The 22,434-nt window shown below is 36.1% G+C and overlaps 1 protein-coding gene across 10 annotated transcripts in view; it reads left to right on the top strand.

Moving 5' to 3' along the window:
- KMT2C (lysine methyltransferase 2C) overlaps positions 1-22,434 on the top strand; it is a 336,336-nt gene that overhangs the window by 293,149 nt on the left and 20,753 nt on the right. For 8 of the 10 annotated variants that reach the window (XM_069084226.1, XM_069084177.1, XM_069084204.1 and 5 more), the window contains 7 exons: positions 94-1,776; positions 6,984-7,196; positions 8,398-8,562; positions 9,918-10,059; positions 10,257-10,404; positions 13,612-13,790; positions 13,901-14,043. In XM_069084226.1, coding sequence (XP_068940327.1) covers positions 94-1,776; positions 6,984-7,196; positions 8,398-8,562; positions 9,918-10,059; positions 10,257-10,404; positions 13,612-13,790; positions 13,901-14,043 — 2,673 coding nt within the window. The remainder of the gene's footprint in view (positions 1-93; positions 1,777-6,983; positions 7,197-8,397; positions 8,563-9,917; positions 10,060-10,256; positions 10,405-13,611; positions 13,791-13,900; positions 14,044-22,434) is intronic. The other 2 variants (XM_069084185.1, XM_069084196.1) reach the window with 2 other exon arrangements.

Here is a 22,434-nt window from a genome sequence, read left to right as displayed (position 1 = left end):
CCAAACCTTTCATGTAATACTGTTCAATTAATATGTGCTGAATGAATTAATTGACTATGAATATTGCATACAAATAAATGATCTGTGTTTCAGATTCGGAAACAACAAAAAGAACATGCTGAACTCATTGAGGATTATCGAATCAAGCAGCAACAGCAGTGTGCAATGGCTCCACCTGTCTTGATTCCAGGAGTCCAGCCTCAGCCCACAATGGTTCCTGGAGGTTCACCAGCAGCAATAAGTCAGCCAAATTTTCCCATAGCATCACAGCAACTTCAACACCAACAGCATACACCTATTATTCCTAGTCAGGCCAATCCTGCAAGAATGCCAAATTTACCAGGTTGGCAGCCTGCAAATAACCCTCCTCGCCTCCCTCTAAGTGCTTCAAGGATGCAGCCTCCAATGCCTCCAGTACCAATAAAGACTAATGCTTCAGCCCCAGGGTCTACTTCAAATTCAAATCCACAGAGTGGCCCACCTCCCAGAGTAGAATTTGATGACAATAACCCCTTCAGTGAAAGTTTTCAAGAGCGAGAACGTAAGGAACGTTTACGAGAGCAGCAGGAAAGGCAACGAATTCAACTCATGCAAGAAGTGGACCGGCAGAGAGTTTTGCAGCAGAGAATAGAAATGGAACAGCATGGTATGATTGGATCAGAACTGAATAATAGGCCTTTGTCCCAGATGTTTTTCAATTCTGAGTTACCCTGTGATTTCATACCACACCCTAGACCTCTTCAGCAGTCTCCACAACACCAACAGCAAATAGGATTGCAACAGCAAAGTATGCAACAGGGATCTGTGAATTCACCCCCCAATCAAACTTTTATGCAGACCAACGAACGACGGCATATGGGTCCTGCCTCTTTTGGACCTGATACTCCAGTTCTTAGTGGTGGTCCAAGTTTCCATTCTGTCAAACAACCACATGGAAATCTTTCTGGGAACAATTTTACCCAAGGCCAAATAAGGCCTTCCTTTACTCCTGGGATGCCAACAACACCACAGACACCTAATACTGGTCCTCCATGTGTTCAAGAGACTGCTGTGCCTCATGTACAAAACTATCCAGGATCAAGCCAGTCTCTTATTCAGTTGTATTCTGATATAATTCCAGAAGAAAAAGGGAAAAAGAAAAGAATAAGGAAAAAAAAGAAAGAGGATGATGCAGAGTCAACAAAGGCACCATCTACTCCACATTCAGATATAACTGCCCCACCAACTCCAAGTATTTCAGAACCTACCTCAACCCCAACAGTGGTCACACCCAGTGAGCTTACTCCTCATCTGGTAGAGCAAGAGTCAGCAGAACCCTTGGGCTCTTCAGCTGCTCATGAGGAGATAAATCAGCCATCTTCAGAACTGGAAGATAATCTCTCCAGTAGTGGTTTTTCACAAAGGAATACACATCATCAGTCCAGTGCTGACTCAGAACCTGTAAAGTTCACCTCAGAAGTTTCTAAAAATATTCAAGAAATTAAACTGGAAAAGGCTGAGGCAGAACAGTGCCCTAGCCAAACTGAGCCCAAACTAGAGGATCAAACTGGTATTAAAACAGAAGAAAAAGCTGTCACATCAGCCCAGAGTCCGACCCAGTTAGTGAGTGTCCCTCCCTCAAAAGGAGATTCAGGGAATGAACTTTTGAAACATTTATTGAAAAATAAAAAGACTTCTTCTCTTTTAAATAAAAAATCTGAAGACAGCTTGAGATTAGAAGAAGAAGGTTCTGGGAATAACAAATTAATAGAGAAGCACAAATCACCTGAAGGTCTGGTAAGTTTCAGCAATTCTTAATCACCAGGGTTTTTCTTCCCTATAATATCCTTTTTGTTTTCATGATTTTTATTTTTTAGATGGCACTGTACTATTCCATTCTTCTCTCCTGCTTTGCTGTGTGGTCAAGTAGGAATCTATAAATTAAATTAACTTAGTCTTATGTTAATCTTTCTGTTCACTACCTTATGACTTTATTTATGAAGAATTATCTGTCTTCATTAGTTAAAGCTCTTTTTGATTAGCTTCTTATAAGTCTTTCCTACAGGTAACAGGAATAGTTTAATGCTAGTCCACAATTCAAATGTCCACCTCTAAACTTTTCCTTCCTCCCCTTAGCCCTCTGACCCTTTGTGACTCGGTTGTGGAACAGACAGCATTTTGGCTTATGCTATTTTACTTACATGTCTTTATATTTATTTTTTTAATTGGAGCAAAAGCATTTTATTCTGTTTTGTATCCCCTACAGTGTTATACTTAATAGTTGTTCTATTAGCTGATTATTATATCTGCTGATTTTGATGTTAATTTTCTTGTTCAAGTGTCCATCCTTTGTTTCCTTGAATATTTAATAAATAGTTTTGGAATTGAAGTTAATTAATGGATATTCATCTGGTCATGTTAATGGAAAGTCACACCTTCATTGGTATGGTGTGATCATGGTTATTATGTTGACCTTAGGGTTTATTCCAGAAATCCATGTAATGGTCAATGGTACTAAAAAGGGGTTTTAGTTTACCTTATTTAAGATTTATTTATTCTTTCATTTAAATATCAAACTCCTTCCAAATGAATACTTTATTTTTCTTCTTTAGATACGTGTTTAACCTTTTTCCCAGGTTCTGAAATAGTATCATTGAGGCAGAAGTTCTTAATTCTTTACAATGTTGTTAATGATTTTATATATACTGAATTTAATATTTTTTCCCTCCTTGATATCAGGCAACTGCTTTATTGATAAGAATATATATCCATATCTTAAAACATCTGGTATTCTATCATTACGAGGAAGGAAGCAGTAGACAATATAGGACCCAGAATTTGGAGTCCAAAGATTTCAATTTGAATTCTATAAATATGAGTTGTCTAATTTATGGAAGTAATTGAAGGGTATGCTGCATTAAAATACTTTGTGAAAAACCATTGCTAAATTGCTGATTTGATGCCAACTATTCTTTTTTTTTTTAAAGTAAAATTTATTCCTATCTTTTGTTTTTATATCACCTATATTTCCTAAAATATATCTCTTCCTTCCCATCCCTGAGATCCAATTCTTGTTTCTTTGTTTTTTGCTTTTTGAAGGGCAATTGGGGTTAAGTGACTTGCCCAGGGTCACATGGTTAGGTTAGTGTCTGAATCCAGATTTGAACTCAGGTCCTCCTGACTCCAGGGCCGGTGCTCTATTCACTGCACCACCTAGCCACCCCTCGAGATCCAATTCTTATAACAAAGGGGATTAAAAAAAAACTCAAGTAAAACTGAGCTGAAACATACTGAAAGTCTGACATTATCCATTGTCATTCATGTCTGTATTCCCCCACCTCTTCAAAAAAGGGAAAGAAATGTCTCCTAATACTTCTCATTTGGGACCACACTTGGTATTACAGTTTGTCAGCATTCAGTTTCAATTTGTCATTGTGTATATAATTTTTCCTGGTTCTGCTTGCTTCATTTTACATTAGTTCAGATAAGTCTCCAAATGCTTCTCTGTATTTATCATATTCATTGTTTCTTACAGCATAGTAATATTCTAATATATTCCTAATATGTGGATAGCCTTGGTGCTTTCAGTTCTTTGCTATTATAAACTATATTGCTTTTGGAATATATGGAAGCTTTTTTTGCTTTCATCTCTTTTGAGAATGTATGCCTAGCAATAAGGATCTCTGTGTATCAGGGATTTTAATCACTTTATCTGTATCTCATCATTACCCACAGTACAGTAGTACTCCATCACAGTTATATGCCGTAACTTGTTTATTCATTTCTCAATTGATGAGCATCTCCTCAATTTCTGATTTTTTGCCACAGCAAAAACAGCTGCTGTGAATACTTTTTACATATAGGTTGTTTTCCTTTTGTCCCTTTGGAATACAGACCTTGTAGTGGTGTTGCTGGGTCAAAGGGTATACACAGTTATATAGACCTTTCAATCTAGTACCATATTGTTCTCCAGACTAGTCCCATACTCCATCAGCAGTTCCTTAATGTACCTTTTCCCCCTCATTCCTTCTTGCATTTGTCATTTCTGATAGATGTAAGTAGTATCTCAGAATTGTTTTAATTTGCCTTTATTCAGTAGTGATTAGAGCATTTTTCATATTTCTTCAAGTACCTTTGATTTCTCTTTCTGAAAATTGCATGTTCATATCCTTTGACCATTTATCAATTGGGGAATGACTTTTTTTTTTTTAATAAATTTCAATCAGTTCTTTATATATTTGAGAAATGAGGCCTTTATCAGACACTTGGCTATAAAAATTGTTTCTCAGCTTTCTGTTTTCTTTTTGGTCTTGGTTGCATTGGTTTTGTTTGTACAAAACCTTTTTAATTTAATTTAATCATAGTTGTCCATTTTACATCTTGTAATGTTCTCTATCTCCTGTTTGGTCATAAGTTCTTTCCTTCTCCATAGATCTGACAGGTTAATTTATCCCTGCTTTCTTAATTTGCTTATGTTATCTAAATTACATACCTATCTTACCTTATCTTGGTATTCAGTGTAAGATGTTGGTTCATACCTAATTTCTGCCATACCATTTTCCAGTTTTCCTAGCATGTTTTGTCAAATAGTGAATTCTTATCCCAGAACCTGGGATCTTTGGGTTTATCAAATGCTGGATTACTGTGGTCATTTTCTACTGCCTTATGTGCCTAATCTATTCTCCTGATGCACCAATTTATTTCTTAACCAGTTCCAGATAGTTTTGACGATTGCCACTTTATAATATAGTTTGAGATTTGGTATGGTTAGGTAACTTTCCTTTGCATTTTTTTTTCATTAATTCCATTGATACTCTTGACCTTTTGTTCCTCCGGATGAATTTTGTTACTATTTTTTGGGAATTTGATTGGCATGGCACTGAATATAAGTACATTAACTTAAGTAGATTAATAATCTTTATTAAGTAGTATTATATTAGCTTGTTCTACCCTGAACAGTTGATATTTTCCAGTTGTTTAGATCTGATTTTTTTTGGTATGACAAGTTTTGTAATTGTCTTCATACAGTTCCTAGATTTGTCTTAGTTGGTAGACTAAGTATTTTATTCTGTCTGCAAGTCAATGGAATTCATTTTTCTATCTCTTGCTGCTGGGCTTTGTTGTTAATATATAGAAATGCTGGTGATTTTTGTGGGTTTATTTTATATCCTTCAATTTTGCTAAAGTTGTTAATTATTTCAAGTAGTTTTTAATTGATTCTCTAGGATTCTCTTAAGTGTACCATCATGTCATCTACAAAGAGTGATAGATTTGTTTCCTCATTGCCTATTCTAATTCAATTTCTTTTTATTGGTAAAGGTAACATTTCTAGTATAATAATGAATAATAGTTGTGATGATGGGTCTTGCTCACCCTGATCCAACTGGGAAGGCTTCTAGCTTATCCCCGTTACAAATAATGCTTTCTGATTGTTTTCAATAGATAATGCTTTTCCACTTGTGACCCACAGTTTGAGAAGCACTGTTCTGTGATACCTTTTTGCAAGATATAGTTTCTCTGCTTATCTCTTTGAATTAAATCTATTTTTGCTTTTGCTTTGTCTGAGATCGATTGCTACCCCCTGCTTTTTTTTTACGTCAGCCAAAGCATAACAGATTCTTTTCCATCCCCTTACTTTTCACTCTTTGTGTGTGCTTCAGATGTGTTTCTTGTAAACAACATATTGTAGGATTCTTGTTTTAAATTCACTCTGATATCTGCTTTTGTTTTATGAGAGATATCATCCCATTCACATTCATGGTTTTGATTACTATTTAATTCCCTCCATTCTATTTTTCCTCTATTCATATTTCTCTCTCTCTCTCTTTCCTCCCCCCTTTCCTTTTAACCTGACTACCACCTCCATCAGTCTGCCCTCCCTTGTCTCAGCTGCCTTTTTTTGTCCCCCTCTCTTCCTACTTTCCTGTGGTCCAGTGTAAGATAGGTTTTTAATACTCAAATTGAATGTGTATGTTATTCCCTCTTTGAGCCAAATCCAGTGAAAGTAAGGTTCAAACAAAACTCACACTCCTCCCCCTTCTTTCCCTACACTGTAATAGGTCTTTCATGCATTTTCATGTGATCTAGTTACACTCTTTTACCTATCCCTTCTCTTTTCTCCTCTTTCTTACCCCTTAATTTTTTTCATATCATCCCATTAAAGTCATTTTATACATATACCCTCTATGTATACTTCTTCTAACTGCCCTCATCTAGATACAGTTCTTAAGACTTGGAAGTATTATCTTCCTATGTGAGGATGTCAACAGTTTAACCTTTTTGAGTAACTTTTTGGGTTTTTTTTTCCCCTGTATATCTTTTTATGCTCCTGTCGAGTCTTGTATTTGAAAATTGAATTTTCTATTTGGCTCTGGTATTTTTATCAGGAATGTTTGAAAGTCTCCTATTTCATTGAATGTACATCTTTTTCCCTGAGAGATTGTGTTTTGTTTTACCACGTAATTGTTTCTTGGTTGTAATCCAAGCTCCTTTGCTTTCTGGAATATCACATCCCAAGCCCTCTTTTCTTTTAATGTAGAAGACGCTAAATAAATCCTCTGTAATCTTGACTGTGACTCCTCCATATCTGAATTGTTTCTGTCTGCTTGTGGTATTTTTTCCTTGACCTGAGACTCTGGAATTTGGCTATAATATTCCTGGGAGTTTTCATTTTGGGATCTCTTTCAGATGATGAGTAGATTCTTTCAATGGCTGTTTTACCCTCTGGTTCTAGGGTATCAGGGCAGTTTTCCTTGGTAATTTCTTTTTTTTTTTTTTTAAGCAATCAGGGTTAAGTGACTTGCTCAAGGTTACACAGCCAGTTATTTCTGGGTGTGGTGCTGAGTATCTGAGCCCGGGATTCGATCTCCAGGTCATCCCAGTACTGGAGCCGGTAGTCTAGCACCAAATGAATTCACTCATGGATTTGAGTAGGACTAGCATGAAATCAATATTGAATGTATGGATGTTCCATTCTGATTTCTTGACTTCCATATTTCTGCTAGCCAACTCCAGGAAATCAGATACAGGGTGGCCTTGAATGTGGAAATAGCCTGCAGACCAAACCAGATGTACTAAGTGAAACCAAGAAGCAACGGAGCAAACGAACTCAGAGGACTGGAGAAAAGGCAGCACCACGTTCTAAGAAAAGGAAGAAGGAGGAAGAGGAAAAACAATCTATTTATTCTAACACAGACACATTTGCCCACTTGAAACAGGTGAATCATTAGGGGCAGTCTCTTAAAGTTTGGGAGAAAATATAAAGTATCTTTTTTAAAAAGCTATTTTGACTTCACTCTTAGCATGATAATTTTTCCCAAACTACACATAAACCAGCCCTGTAATTGATAATTTCCCTACCTGTTGTGGTGGTGATCCTACCTATGCTATGACCTCTGATAGAACGTACTAATAGAAAGTCTGATAAAAGCCTCTTATTAGGAAGACTTCCCTGACACTCTCTTTTCCTATTTCCCTACAAATTTTCTGTATATAGATGGATAAAATCAGTGGTTATTGGGTATTCTTTACAACCTTCAGTCTTATAGAGAAAATCATTTATCATTAACTTTGACCTTAGAAACAACAACAAAAAGGAGCTGAGTGACTTTTCTCCACAATAGAGAGAGCTATAGGTCTTCTCCATACTTGTTCAGTCATTAACACCCAGCCATTATTGATGTCTTAAACATTATGTCTCCCCCAGTATTTCCCTAGAATAGTATTCACATGTAGTACATTCTTGATGTGTTTTTTTTAAAAAGTTCAAATAATAATATCTGGAATTTATATAGAGCTTTCAGTTTTACAAAGCACTTTACTAATATTATGTCATTTGGTTTCTCACACGAGCCCTAGGAAATAGTTGCTAATATCACCCCCAGTTTTATAGATGAGGAAACAGAGGCAGACAGAGAATAAGAGATTTATCCTGAGTCATACAACTATTAAGTAAGCTAGCTTCAAACTTGGATCTGACTCTTGATGCATTGATTGTTGTATCTACTGCTTCACTTAGTTGCCTTATTAAATATGTTGATTGAAATTAATGAAATGTCAATTGTGCTACCCCTCAAAGTGTCCCTGTTCTTGATGTGGAAGGAAAAAAAAAGGCCTAGAGATTTGCAGAAGGCACTATTTGTTTTTCTTGTTATTTACCTGGTTTGGCCATCCTAAAAAGATGACTTTCTTTGTTATTTTTAAAACATGTTCAAATTAATAAGCTTTACTTCCCCTCATTAATGTAATCCAGTGACTTGATAATTTGGGCTTAAGGGGAAAGGGCCTTAAGCATTTTACTTTACATTTTGAATTTTGGGGGTCTTTACTTGCTGTCTTGCTTAAAGAAGATAATTGATACTGTAATATTGTTTGCTTCTGTTTTATCATCTATATCACTTTTACATATTTTTTCAATAGCAGCTCTCTCTGCTTCCTCTAATGGAACCAATTATTGGAGTGAACTTTGCCCACTTTCTTCCTTATGGCAGTGGCCAATGTAATAGTGGAAATCGCCTTCTAGGAACTTTTGGCAGTGCCACCCTTGAAGGGGTCTCAGATTATTATTCTCAATTGATCTACAAGGTATGTATTTTTTTTCATCTGTTTTTGCCTTGTCCAAACTGAGGTGGATTTATCTATGTATTAAATTATTTCTCCTTGGGTTTATGTTCTGAACCTTATCTAAGAGGTAGATTTTTAAAAATAAACAACACAACTCCTCTAAAGTATGTTAAGGTGGTTCTTTTTGGACTTTTGGCTTTTGTTTGTCTACATAAATATGGGTTCACATTCATGACATAGTGTATCAGCAATGCCATATTCACAATGCCTATGGAGATTACAGATATGCTGATATAATTATCCATCACAAAATACATCATGCTTGCCATATGGGGGAATAAGCTGGAAAATTTATTAAGATACCAAAAGACTGAGTCCCAAAACCAGAAAGTGAAAGCCATCAGAGTAGTTATGACATTGGCACAGGTAGATAAAGTAGAAAGCACCCATATTTTCAAGCCTTTAAAATAGAACAGGCTACCTCAGGCAAAGGTCCTCCTCTCCCCACTCACAGCAACCACCCAGCGTCCGGGAAGCGCGATCTCAGCAGCTCCGGCCCCTGGCAGTCCTTAGCAGAAATTCTGGCTAACTGAAAAAGGGCTTTGCGCTGCCGCTGCCTCTGCTGCTGCTGCCGCCGTCGCCACCACCGCCAGCCATCGCAGGAACTCCAGTTTGGCTTCCGCTTCCTCTTGCTCCGTCCCTTCCTGCTACGTCAGCAAGTCCAATGGGGCATGGAAGATCTTTAAATCCCATAACCCTTACACATAGTTACAAAATGTTTGCAAAGTTATCCAAGAAAATGAGTTGTAATTACAGTTTCATGAAACACTAGTTCCCAATTCTTTATCAAGACATTTGTATCAGCAAAGCATTTCTTTTTTTTTTTGGAGGGCAATTGGGGTTAAATGACTTGCCCAAAGTCACATGGCTAGTGTGTCAAGTGTGAGGTCAGATTTGAACTCAGGTCCTCCTGATTCCAGGGCTGGTGCTGTATTCACTGCGCCACCTAGCTGCCCCTAAAGCATTTCTTAATGAAAATTTGATGAGGAGATTTCTTGGTTTAGGATTCCAGTTTTGGTTTTTTTTTTTTAAGTCTAACTCTAAGAAAGAATTTCGGAGAACTTTTAGAAGTTTTTTTCAGAAGAAAAATCAGACATTAGGGGCCTTTATGTCTTAGCCTCCGTCCTATAGAAAAAGCGAAGTGTATTACATAGAATGGACCTATTTTTTACTTTTATTTAAATCATCTGTCCATTTAGAGGTGAAGTTACTAGAATCATTAAGTCATTGCCTCCATGTTCATGGAACTACATTTTGTGGTCATCATTGTAAAAATACATTTTCAGTCTATATATTTTATATCTTTTGATCTCCAGCAGAATAACTTGAGTAACCCTCCCACACCTCCGGCTTCTCTCCCTCCTACTCCTCCGCCTGTGACCTGTCAAAAGATGGCAAATGGCTTTGCAACCACTGAAGAACTTGCTGGCAGAGCTGGAATATTAGTGGGCCATGATGGTATGAGGAACCTAATACTTTTATAATGTAAAATTGTCATTTCCCAAAGTATAAAATATAATAATATTATTTAACTTCAGCTCATGAATATACATATATACATGACATTACTTTTTTTTAGCTGCCTCTGACTTTGTCAAGTTTCACATACACATGAAATATCAGTTTTAATATTTGCTGTGCTTTTGTGTTTTCAGTTACTAAAGCTCTTGGGCCTAAACAGTTTCCACTGCCCTTCAAACCACAGGATGACCTCCTGGTCAGAGCTATGGCCCAAGGCCCCAAGACTGTGGATGTTCCTGCTTCACTTCCAACACCTCCCCACAACAACCAAGAAGAGTTAAGGTAAAAGTTTCTTTTTCCTAGAAACATTCTTAATATTGTCTTCAAATAAATTTTGACAGATTCATCCATTAAACTGCTAAACTGCTTGCTTGTCCTGTGGAGAGCTTTTATAAAAAGTTAGTCCAGGAACCAAGGCAGGGACAAGGCCTATGATTTCACTGGGATAGGGAACTCCTGGTGAGGCACTTTCTCTAAAAGACTGTAAAAATGCACTTAGGAAAATCATTCTTTATGTTTTTAAAAAAACAAACAAACATGATTTTTTTTTGTGATTCCTACTGATATATACATAGCTAAAATGATGGATATGACCAGCCCTGCTAAAGGTTGGGTCTCCCATTGTGTTCTGAGCCATCTCATTCTTATGTCATTCTTATGAATATCTGGTCATTGGATCCAGATGGCTCTGGAGGAGAAAGTGAGGCTAGTTACCTTGCACATCCCTTCCTCGCTCAAATCAAAGCCAACTGCAAGTCATATTATTGTTTCCCTGATAGCATGGTCCTCTTTGAAAATGAAAGACAAAACACAAGCTAAAGCTTACTAATTCATATTTCTCATGGTTTCCAAAATAAATAACTTTAACGTCAGTTAATTTTGTTATTTTATTCAGTGTATTCTGTTTCTTTGTATACATAGTGTTTATTGGCATAGTTTATGGTATATAGTAAGCACCTAATAAATGCTTACTGATTCTATACATTTACTGCCCTCAGCACTGTTTCATATGCTGTAAGAAAACCATTTTTATGTATTATTTTAAAAGTGATTTTCCTTAGACACAGTTCTATTTATATCATTCTCCTCAATAAACTCCTGTGACTCCATAGGCTTTAGCACCAAGTTTAAACTCCTAACCTTTCTTTCCTGCCTTACATTCTGAGGTCCAGCTAAACTGACCATCTGTATCTCTTCTACACAACATGACCGCTTCCATTTGAGTACCTTTGGCCTGGTAAAGACTACAGTCCTAACTCCTTGGTCTTCCTGAAGCCATGGAATCCCTCTCTTCCTTCAAGAAATAACTCTAGCGCTGCCTTCAACATGAAGACTTTCCTATTCCCCTTACTGCTACCACTTGCCTTGACTGACTGCCTTACATGTTTATTCCTATTTATTCTCAATTAATTATAGAGGTGATGAGGGCCTATCCAGGGGTAGGGAACCTCTGGCCTCGAGGCCACATGTGGTCCTATAGGTCTTTGGGTGAAGCCTTTTCTTCTTCTTGTTCTTGTTCTTCTTCTTCTCTTTTTTTTTTCTTTTTTTTTTTTTTGCTTTTTGGAGGGCAGTTGGGGTTGTGATCCGCCCAAAGTCACATACCTAGTAAGTGTGTCAAGTGTCTGAGGCTGGATTTGAACCCAGGTCCTCCTGACTCCAGGGCTGGTGCTCCACTTACTGTGCCACCCAGCCACTCCAAGCCTTTTGACCAAGTCCAAATTTTACAGAACCCATGCTTTTATTAAGGGGATTTGTTCTGTCAAGTTTAGATTCAGGCAAAAGGCCACACTTGAGGACCTAGAGGGCCCCAACGTTGTCTCGAAGGCTGCAGGTTCCCCACACCTGAGAGGAGAAAAGAGGTCGTATTTGAGAGATATTGTATGGGTGAAATCAATAGCTTAGATATGGGGGGTGAGAGAGCAAGAGTCCAGGGTTATTCCCAGGTTTTTAGCCTGAGGAACTAGAGGAATGGTATTGCCCTCTACAGTAATATCAAGGTGTAGGTAGAGGGCTTAGGGGGATGTTTTGAACATATTAAGTTTAAGGTGTCTTCTGGACTTCCAGTTCTACATGTTTAAAAGTCAGGTGGTGATACTAGATTAGATGTCAGGAGAGAATAGGGTAGGAAATGCAGATTTGAGAATCATAGGCAGAAAAAATGGTAATTACATCTATGAGAACTAATGAGATCAAGTGAAGTAATATAGGAGAAGAGGACCCTGGGCAGAACCCTGAGGGACACCTATGGTGAGAGGGGCATGATCTACAAGAGGATCCAGCAAGAGACACAGAAAAGGAATGGTTAGAGAGGTAGAAGGAGAACCAGGATAGAGTGATGCCCTAAAAACCTAGAGTGTAGAAAGCATCTAGGAAGAGTGATCAGCAGTATCAAAGACTATAGAAAAGTTGAGGATGAGAATTTAGAAAAGGCTGTTGGATCATTGGTAACTGTGGATAGACAATGTAAATTGAATAGGATCAGAAGTTTGATTTTAAGAGTTAGGAAGAGAGTGAAAGGAAAGAAAGTGGAAACACCTATCGTAGACAGCCCTTTCAAGGAGTTTAGCTATAAAGGGCAGAAGAGATCTAGGACAATAGAGAAATTGAAGGATCAAATAAAGGTTTTTTCAGCATGGAATGAGTGTTCAGACAGGGGTATATTTGTAGGGAATAATCCAGTACCAGAAAGAGAGTGAAAATGAGCAAAAGAGTGGGGATCACAGGGCTCAGTGTTTTCAAAGAGATGAAATAGAATGTCATCTCTTAAATAGGTAGAGGGGTTAGCCTTGTAAGGAGTAAGGCCACCTTTTCACATAAGACAGGGTGAACAATGCAGTAGTGGTAAAAGGTATCAAAATGATGGAAGGTAAGAAATAGGGGAGAAGAGGGAGCCGTCTATAATTTCCCTTAATTATCCCTCATATTACTGTCATCCATGGATCTTCCTAAACTCTTCTTAAATTTTATACTTTTTTAAACTCTATCCTCTATTAGGCTAATGACTATCATTTGTTTATTGATAGTATAGTACACTATAGTATGGTACACTGTAGTATAGTATTTAGACCTAAACCCTGTCTCTTCCTGTTATTAGCTATGACCTTAAGGGATTATTCTGCATTTCTTAGTTTCAAGTTTTCTCATATATAAGAGAAATCCTGATTCAGTGTACTGTGGTTGATGATATGATCAGTATTTTTTAATTCCATAAACTTTCAGGTCCAGCTTTTAGTCTGAATGTCTAATAAGTACCAAAGTATCCTCGTGATAACTTGTTAGTTGAAGGTTTTAAATTATACTCTTTTCAGAGAAGCTTACTAGTTCTGAATAGAAATTGATTCATTTATTAGTCAAATTCAAGAAAAATCTATAAAGTTTTCATATTTCTATCACAGTAGTTACAATATTTCATAGTAATAAAGAAATAGTGGGAGATTTGAGAAATAAAAGAAGTGAAACTACAAATTTGGATTACTGTTTTTCTTCCAGGGTCCAGGATCCCTGTAGTGATAGGGACACTCCTGAGAGTTTTGTTCCTTCTTCTTCTCCGGAAAGTGTGGTAGGAATGGAAATAAGCAGGTATCCAGACCTATCGTTGGTCAAACAAGAACCTCCAGAACCTGTCCCATCCCCTGTCATTCCGATTTTGCCAAGTAGCAGTGGAAAAGGTAAAATTAATATACGTTACTTTTTCCCCTAAACATCGTAGTATTAATGTACTTAATTAACCCTTAGATTTTGACAATCAACTTTAACTGTTTTTTTTTCTTTTTTCAAGGTTCTGAAGCCAGACAGAATGATATAAAAGCTGAGCCTGGTTCAGGCACTCTGTTTTTCACATCCCCATTTGGCCCATCTCAGAATGGCCCTAAATCTGGCCTTATATCTGTGGCAATCACTCTACATCCCACGGCTGCTGAGGTAAGAGATTAAATGTCATAACCATCTACACATGTATTTATATGCATTGATTTCATCTCCTGACTTTCAAATATCAGGATAAAGATTTTTTTGATAAAATTTAAAATTTGATGAGTTAATATTTTGTAGTTTTTAAAAATTTAGATATTAATATTTAATGCACAGTGGGCCTACTCTGAACACAAATTGAAACATACCTTATTTTTACTGTATTTTTCTTGTGCTTTTTTGGTTTTTCTTTTGCAACATGGCTAATAGGGGTATGTTTTGTTTGTTTTGGAGGGGCGAAGGCAGGGCAGTTGGGGTTTAGTGACTTGCCCAAGGTCACACAGCTAGTAAGTGTTAAGTGTTTGAGGCTGGATTTGAATTCAGGTCCTCCTGACTCCTGGGCCAGTGCTCTATTCACTGTGCCACCTAGCTGCCACTAATATGGATGTGTTTTACATGACTTTACATGTATAATCTCTCAGATTGGTTTACTTTCTCAAGGAGAGGAGCAAGAAATTGAACTCAGTTTTTAAAAATGGTTGTTAAAAATCGATTTATATTTAATTGGCAAATATGTAATGAAAAAATAAAAATATTTTTTAAAATTACATCCTTTTTAATGTATAAAATATTATTTAAAAGCATTTATTACCCCTCCCTTCCATGGCCCTGTCAAATTGACCATTTAAAAAATAAGTAAAAACCTTATCAATATGTATATGTATATATAATCATATAAATATAAACATCAGTATGTATAATTGATATAATTCAACCACATTCAAGAATGCATGTTTCATTTTGCACTGGACAATATCTCATAAGCTTTGTATCCCATACAGTGTGCTCATAATAGATGCTCTATAAATGTTAGATGATTATTATATCTGCTAATTTTGATCTTGTCTTGTTCAGTTTTGTATACATCCTTTAGTTCCTAGCATATAAGAAGTATTTATTTAATAAAGGCTTTTGAATTGAAGTTAAATTAATAGACATTCATCAAGGCACATTAGCAGTCAATTTCATCTGTGTGATATAATCACTATTATGCTGACTTGAAAATTTATTCCAGAGTCTCTGTGATTTTACTGGAAATGTGTTTTAGTTTAGCTTATTTAAGATTGATTTATTCTTTCATTTAACTATCAAACTTCTTCCAAATGAATATTAATACTTCAATTTTCTTCTTTGGATACATTTTTAGACTTTTTCTCTGGCTTTTGAAAAGAATCATTGAGTCATAAATTCTTGATTCTTTACAATGTTGTTAATGATTTCATGATCATTCCACATTTTAAGTCCTTCACTTCTCTATTAGGAGGTGTGTGGCATATCATCTTCAGTCTTCCATATTTGTGGTTTCTCATTGCATTCATCAGATTTCAAAAAAGCATTCAAAGTTGTTTTGCTTTATAATAATGTTATCATTTTATAAAATGTTCTCTAGTTTTGTTTACTTCACTCCTCATTAAGTCAGAGATCTTACTTTCCTCTGAAACTGTTTCACCATTTCTTATTTCATAATACTTCACTAAATACATATGTAATTTGCTTAGCCAATAGGTAGCCCCGAGTTTATTTCCAATTTTGATTTTTCTTAACCTCTTTCTTTGATCTCTGTAGGATATAGGCTTAGTAGCTTAAGTTATGTGAGTTATACCTTAGTGTTGTTTTAATTTGCATGTGATTGCAATGGTTTCATGATCATTCTTCATTATAAGTCAGTATTTTAAATCAGAAATTTAGAACATTTTTTTCATGTAACTATTGATAGCTATGATTTCTTGTTCTAAAAACTGCCTGTTCATAATATCATTTGACCATTTTATCAGTTGAGGAATGGTTCTTATTTTTATAAATTTGGTTCAGTTCCCTATAGATTTGTGAAATGAAGCCTTTATTAGAGAAATTTGCTGTAAAACTTTTTCCCGTTTTACTTTCTTCTTCCTAATTGGGGCTTCCTAATAGTTTTCTTTGCAAAAGCTTTCAACTTTCATGTAATCAAAATTATATATTTTACTTCCCATGATCCTCTCTAGTATTTGATCATAAACTCTTCCCTAATCTATAGATCTGACAGGTATATTTCCCTCTATCTTATGATATCACTCTTTCTACCTAAATCATTTATCCATTTTGACCTTATCGTAGTATATATATAGTGTGACATTTTGGTCACCGTGTAGGTTCTGCCAAACTACTTTCCAGTTTGCCAAGCAATTTTTATGAGTTAGTAAATTCTCACCCACAAATCTTGGACCTTTGTGTATATCAAACGCTAGCATCTTATGATCATTTATTGCTGTATATTGTGTACCTAACCCAGTCTACTGATCCACCATTCTAGTTTTCAATATATACTTCTTATCATTTGAAGAAAGGCTCCGTTTATTTCTGTTTTCTATTGTTTTTAATAGAAATGGGTGTTGTATTTTGTAAAAGGCTTTTTCTGTATCTATTGATATATAATCATATGGTAGGGGTTAGGGTGTTTTGTTGTTGTTTTGCTTGTTGCTTTTGTCGTTGATGTAGTCAATTACACTGATAGTTTTCCTGATGCTGAATTTCCTGATGCTAAATCATCCCTGTCTTCCTTTTAAAAAATCAGCCTGGTTATAATATGTGATATTTGTGATATATTGCTATTATCTCCTTGCTAATATTTTAATTTAAATTTTTTTCATCAATATTCATTTAAAAAGTTGGGTCTCTAGTTTTCTTTCTCTGCTTTTGCTCTCTCTGATTTAGGGATCAGCACAACATTGTATTATAGAAAGAATTTGGTAGAAAACTCCTCCTTTACCTTTTTTTTCCAGATAGTTTTTATAGTATTGGGATTGTTAGTTAATTAAAGATTTGGTAGAATTCACTTGTGAATACATCTGGTCCTGGGGATGTTTTCTTAGGGATCTCATTGACGGCTTGTACAATTTCTTTTTCTAAGACAGAGTCATTTAAGTATTCTGTTTCCTCTCCTGTTAGTCTGAGCAGTTTATATTTTTGTAAGTATTCATCCATTTCACTTAGATTGACATTTTTACTGGTATATAGTTAGGCAGAATAACACCTGATAATAGCTTTGATTTTATCTACATTGGTGGTAAGTTCCCCTTTTTCATTTTTGACACGAGTAATTTGGTTTTCTTTTTTCATTTTATAATAAAATAAGACAGTGGTTTATCTATTTTTATTTTTTCACAAAACCCAGCTATTTTTTTAAAATTACATTTTATCAATCTCCTTTGATTTTCAAGATTTCCATTTCAGTGTTTAATTAGGGATTTTTCATTTATTCTTTTTCTAGTATTTTTAATCGCACACCCAATTCATTGGTATTTTCTTTTATTGATATATATGTTTGGAGATATACATTTTCCCCTAAGTACTGCTTTGGTTACATCCCCATAAATTTTCAATGTTATCCCATTGTTGTCATTCTCATCAATGAAACTAGTGATTGTTTCTATGATTTATTCTTTTACTCACTCATTTCTAGTCTCTAATTTTTAATCTGTTACCATAGTCCTTTATTGAATATAATTTTTATTGTATTCTAATCTGAAAAGCATGCATTTAATATTTGTGATTTTCTGCATTTGGTTGTAAGGTTCTTATGCAGTAATATATGGTCATTTTTTGTGGGGGGTGCCATGTGTAGCTGAGAAAAAGTTATATTACTTTGTGTTCCCATTCAGTCCTAGTCAAGAGGTCTATCCTATTTCTCTAAGTCTATTCAGCCTCTTAACTTCTTTCTTATTTATTTTATGGTTAGATTTATCTTGTTCTGAGAGGGGAAGCATTGAGGTCCCTCAGTAGGTTAGTTTTTTTGTCTATTACCTCCTGCAATTCATTTTTCTTTTTAAGAATTTGGATGCTATGAAATTTGGAGCATATATGTTTAGTATTGATATTACTCCATTGTCTGTGATACCTTTTGGCAAAGTGTCATTTCCTTGCTTATCCATTTTAATTAGGTCTGTTTTTACCTTTTCTTTGTCATAATTCCTACCCCTTCCTTTTATCTAAAGTATAATATATTTTACTCTAGCCCCTCATTTGAACTTTGTGTATTTCTGTTTCAAGTGTGTTTCGTTTCCTTTAAACAACGTATCATCAGATTCTGATTTCTACTATGTTTTCCTGTCTTATTCCACTTTATGGGAGTTCATCTCATTCACGTTCAAAGTTATGATTATTAACTGTCCATTTCCCTCCATCCTATTTTCTTCTGTTTATTGCTCTCTTTTTATCCTGTAGTTTTTCCAAAGTCTTTTGCTTTCACCACTGCCTTGTTTTACCCACTTTTTTTTATTAACCCACCACCACCACCCCATCTTCTCTTGTCTCCTTCCTTGCCTACTTTCCTGTTGAGTAAGATAGATTTCTATTACCAGTTGAGTGTGTGTGTATACACATATATACACATATGCACACGTATTTCCCCATCTTGTAGCCAATTCTGATGACAGTGACAATAAGGTAGTGTTTCAAGCATTACCCTGCACCTCCACCCCTATATTTTCCCCTTCTTCGTAGATCTTCTTGACCTCTTTTATGTGCAGTATTTTTCCCCATTCTTCCTCTACTTTCCCCTTTCTCCCAAGGTATCCCTCTTTCTCACCTATCCATTTTTTTTTTTACATCATCCCAGCAAAATCAACTGCTGTACTCTTTCTATGTAGAATCTTTCTAACTGCCCTAATAATGACAAAATTCTTAAAAGTTACATTGTATCGTCATCCATATAGAAGTAAATAGTTTAAACTTATTGAATCCCTTATGATTTGTTTTTTCATATTTACTTTTTTATGTTTCACTTGAGTTTTATATTTGAGAGTCAAATTTTCTATTCAGCTCTAGTCTTAGGAATGTTAGAAATGTTCTATTTTGTTAAATACCATTTTTATCCCCGAAAGATTATACTCAGTTTTGCTGAATATGTTATTCTTGTTTGTAATCCTAGTTCCCTTGCCTTCTGAAATAAATTACAAGTATTCTGATCCATTATTGTGGTAGCTGGGAAATCTTGTATGGTTCTGACTGTAGTAAGCATTTCAAATCAGCTATTTATGCCTTCAGAGTGTTGATTGGTTACAACAGAAATTTTTATTCTTTTTTCTGTTGTGGACACTTTGGGCAGTCTGGTGAAGCCTATAGAACTCTTATCAGAAGTGTGTTTACATGTGTAAATAAATCACATAGAATTAAGAAAGAAACCAATTATATTGAAATGAAGGAAGCAAAATATTTTTTAGTAAACAAGCTTTCCAATACCACGTTAAGAGTTATGGGTTAAAGGTTAAAATCAGTAAGAAATTTAAAAAGGATAGATAGGAAAATACCTTGTGTGCTGTTATAGTAGCTCCTGTCCTGCCTTTTTTTTTCCCCAAATGCTTTATTAACTTCTGGTTTAACATCATTCGTTTCCACCAGATTTTGAGCTACAATCCCCCCCCCCCCACCGTTTTTCCCCTACCCACCGCCCCAAAATAGCAGTCCCACAGGATATTCCCTCCTCCAATCTGCTCTCTCCCATATCTTTTCCCATACCCCCTTCGACTTTTGCAGTAGGGCATGGTAGATCTCTGTGCCCCAATGCCTGTGTATCTTATTTCCCAATTACATGTAAAATAATATTAATAGTAGTATTTATATATTTTTAAACATTTGATTTTAAAACTTTGAATTCCAGATGCATTACCTTCCTCCCTTGTCACCCACCCTTACTGGGAAGATAAGCAATTCAGTATAGGTTGTACATATGTAGCTATGCAAAACATTACCATAGTAGATGTATTGTACAAGACTGACTATATTTCCCTCCCATCCCACCTCCACCTCCCACTTGTTCTATTCTCAACTTTGATCCTGTCCCTTTTCAAAAGTGGATGCTTCCAACTTCCCTTCCCCCTAGCCTGCTCTCCCTTCCACCATCCCCCCTCTCATACCCTTCCCCCCTACTCTCCAGTAGGGTGAGATACCCTATTTTATGTGTATGTCATTCCCTCCCTGAGCCAAATTCAGTGAGAATAAGGTTTTGCCGTTTTTGCCTTCCTGTTCTTCCCCTCCATTGTAACCATTTTCCCTTGCCTCTTCTATATGAGATAGTTTACCCCATTCTGTCTCTCCTCATCTCCTCTCGTTATATCCCTCTCTCGTCTCTTAATTTCACCTTTTAAGTATCATCCCTTCCTATTAAATTGGTCCTGTGCCCTATGTATATACCTGTAAACATATATACACACATTCACATATGTATTCATATGCCCAAATACCCTCCTTCAACTATTTTCATACTGAGAAAAGTTTCATCAGTTGCAATTATCGTTTTTCCATGTAGGAATGTTAATAGTTCAGTTTTGATAAGTTCCTTATGATTTCTTTTCCCTGTTTACCTTCTCAAGCTTCTCTTGCTTTCTTGTATCTGAATGTCAGATTTTCTATTCAACTCTGGTTTTTTCATCAAGAATGCTTGAAAGTCCTCTATTCCACAAAATGACCATACTTTCCCCTGAAACATGATACTCAGTTTTGCTGGGTAGGTGATTCTTGGTTTTAATCTCAGCTCCCTTGCCCTCCAGTATCTCATATTCCAAGCCTTTCGATCCCTCAGTGTAGAAGCTGCCAGATCCTGTGTTATTCTCATTGTGTTTCTACAATATTCAAATTGTTTCTTCCTGGCTACTTTTAATATTCTCTCCTTGATCTGGGAATTTTGGAATGTGACTATACTATTCCTAGGAGGCTGGGCTCGGCTCCCAGATCGCTGTGCTGGCCAATTCCTGCCACCTTGCAGGGCTGTTCTCAGCAGGAGGTTAGCTTCTCTGTGTTATTTTGTGGGTTCTGTAGCTCCAAAGTTTGTTCAGAGTCCCCTTTTTACATGGATTGGAGGTAGTGGGAGCTGGAGCCGCAGTGGTCCTACTTCTTTCTACTCCGCCATCTTGACTCCACCCCCCATGGTGTCCATTGTGAAAAAAAAAATGTTAATGGACAAAATAGAGACTATCAGTATAAATAAAGACTCCAGCTATCTATCACTGTTTTGGAGTGGGGGATTAATCATTATAAAATAGTCACCAAGGTAAGGAGGCGAAATAATTTCCAAAAAATAATTGATGAAATAAATGTATTTGACAACTAGAGGCAACATAGGTTTAGAGAATAAGTTTATTTACAATAAACTGTACAGGAAGGTGACAGAAAAAGATCACTGTTTGGAAGTTTTATAAAGGTTTAATTGACTCCTTCTGACTATTACTTTCTGAGACAATTACAAGTCAAATTATGCTCACAATAGTATAAAAAACCAGTGGAGACAGAAATGAGCTTGAGAACCCTAACCTAAATCCTTCTGAGAACTATTGAAGATGAAACCAGAAGTAATAAAATGGATATTCAACAGTATAAATTATTCTGCTCTTTTATGGTCATCTCCTCTTCTCAATGACAGTAGTAGCTGCTTTTAGATTCTCCCTCCTCTCAGCAGTAAACAAACTACCTGAGGAAGTGGTCATATGAATTCAAGAATAACTACAGAACCTGACCAAATACCTAAAGGAGTAATCCTCAGTGGGAGGTGACACAATCTAAAGGCCTCCAAAGAGAATTGATTTTCAAGGGAGAAAATTTCAAAAACTTAGATGGGAAAAAAAGAAAGATCAAGGACAGGACCCCAAAAAGATAAACAAGAATATATCATCAAGGGGTGGCTAGGTGGCACAATGAATAGAGCACTGGCCCTGGAGTCAGGAGGACCTGAATTCAAATTCAGCCTCAGACACTTAATACTTACTAGCCGTGTGACCTTGGGTAAATCACTTAACCCCAATTGCCCTGCCTCCCCCTGCAAAAAAAAAAAGAATATATCATCAATTATCAATTCATAGGCTTCCTTTCTCCTATAATCCTAAATTGGAAAGGTCTTTGAGGCATGGTGTATATCTGCAGGGACATTTAGACTTTTTTTGCAGGTGACTCTGTAGCAGACTCTCTTAAAGTTGTAGAAGAGTTGTAGAAAGTAAGATTCCTCTTTATCTTCTTTTTGATGTACATCTTAGAAGGAAACTTTAGACATATAATGAAATGGGGCCAATACAGAGGAGGAGGAAATTGGATTGAACCATTTTTGAATTGTGCAGAATTTCAGTTTTGCAAAACTGTTTACATACCTCCCACTGCCTTCCTTTTTAATAGCAATTAGTGGTACCAGTTTGGTTGAGATTTTTGCACAGTTACAGTTGCAGGTACAAGATGGGAAAACAATTGATGGTAGTAAGCAGATTATTTGTTGGAAAGAGTGAAAAGCAAAAGTAGTGTCAGTGACTTTAAGGATACAGAATGACTAGGTGAGGAAACAGGTAAAGGACCTCAGCAGTACTTCTTAAATTTTGGGACTGCACA

This window comes from Petaurus breviceps, unplaced genomic scaffold (assembly GCF_028583685.1).
Source record: "Petaurus breviceps papuanus isolate PSGF00001 unplaced genomic scaffold, PetGlider_PUasm1.0 115, whole genome shotgun sequence".
Lineage (NCBI taxonomy): Eukaryota > Metazoa > Chordata > Mammalia > Diprotodontia > Petauridae > Petaurus > Petaurus breviceps.
The sequence above is the reverse complement of the archived record's forward strand: the minus strand, read 5'-3'. Positions and strand labels throughout refer to the sequence as shown.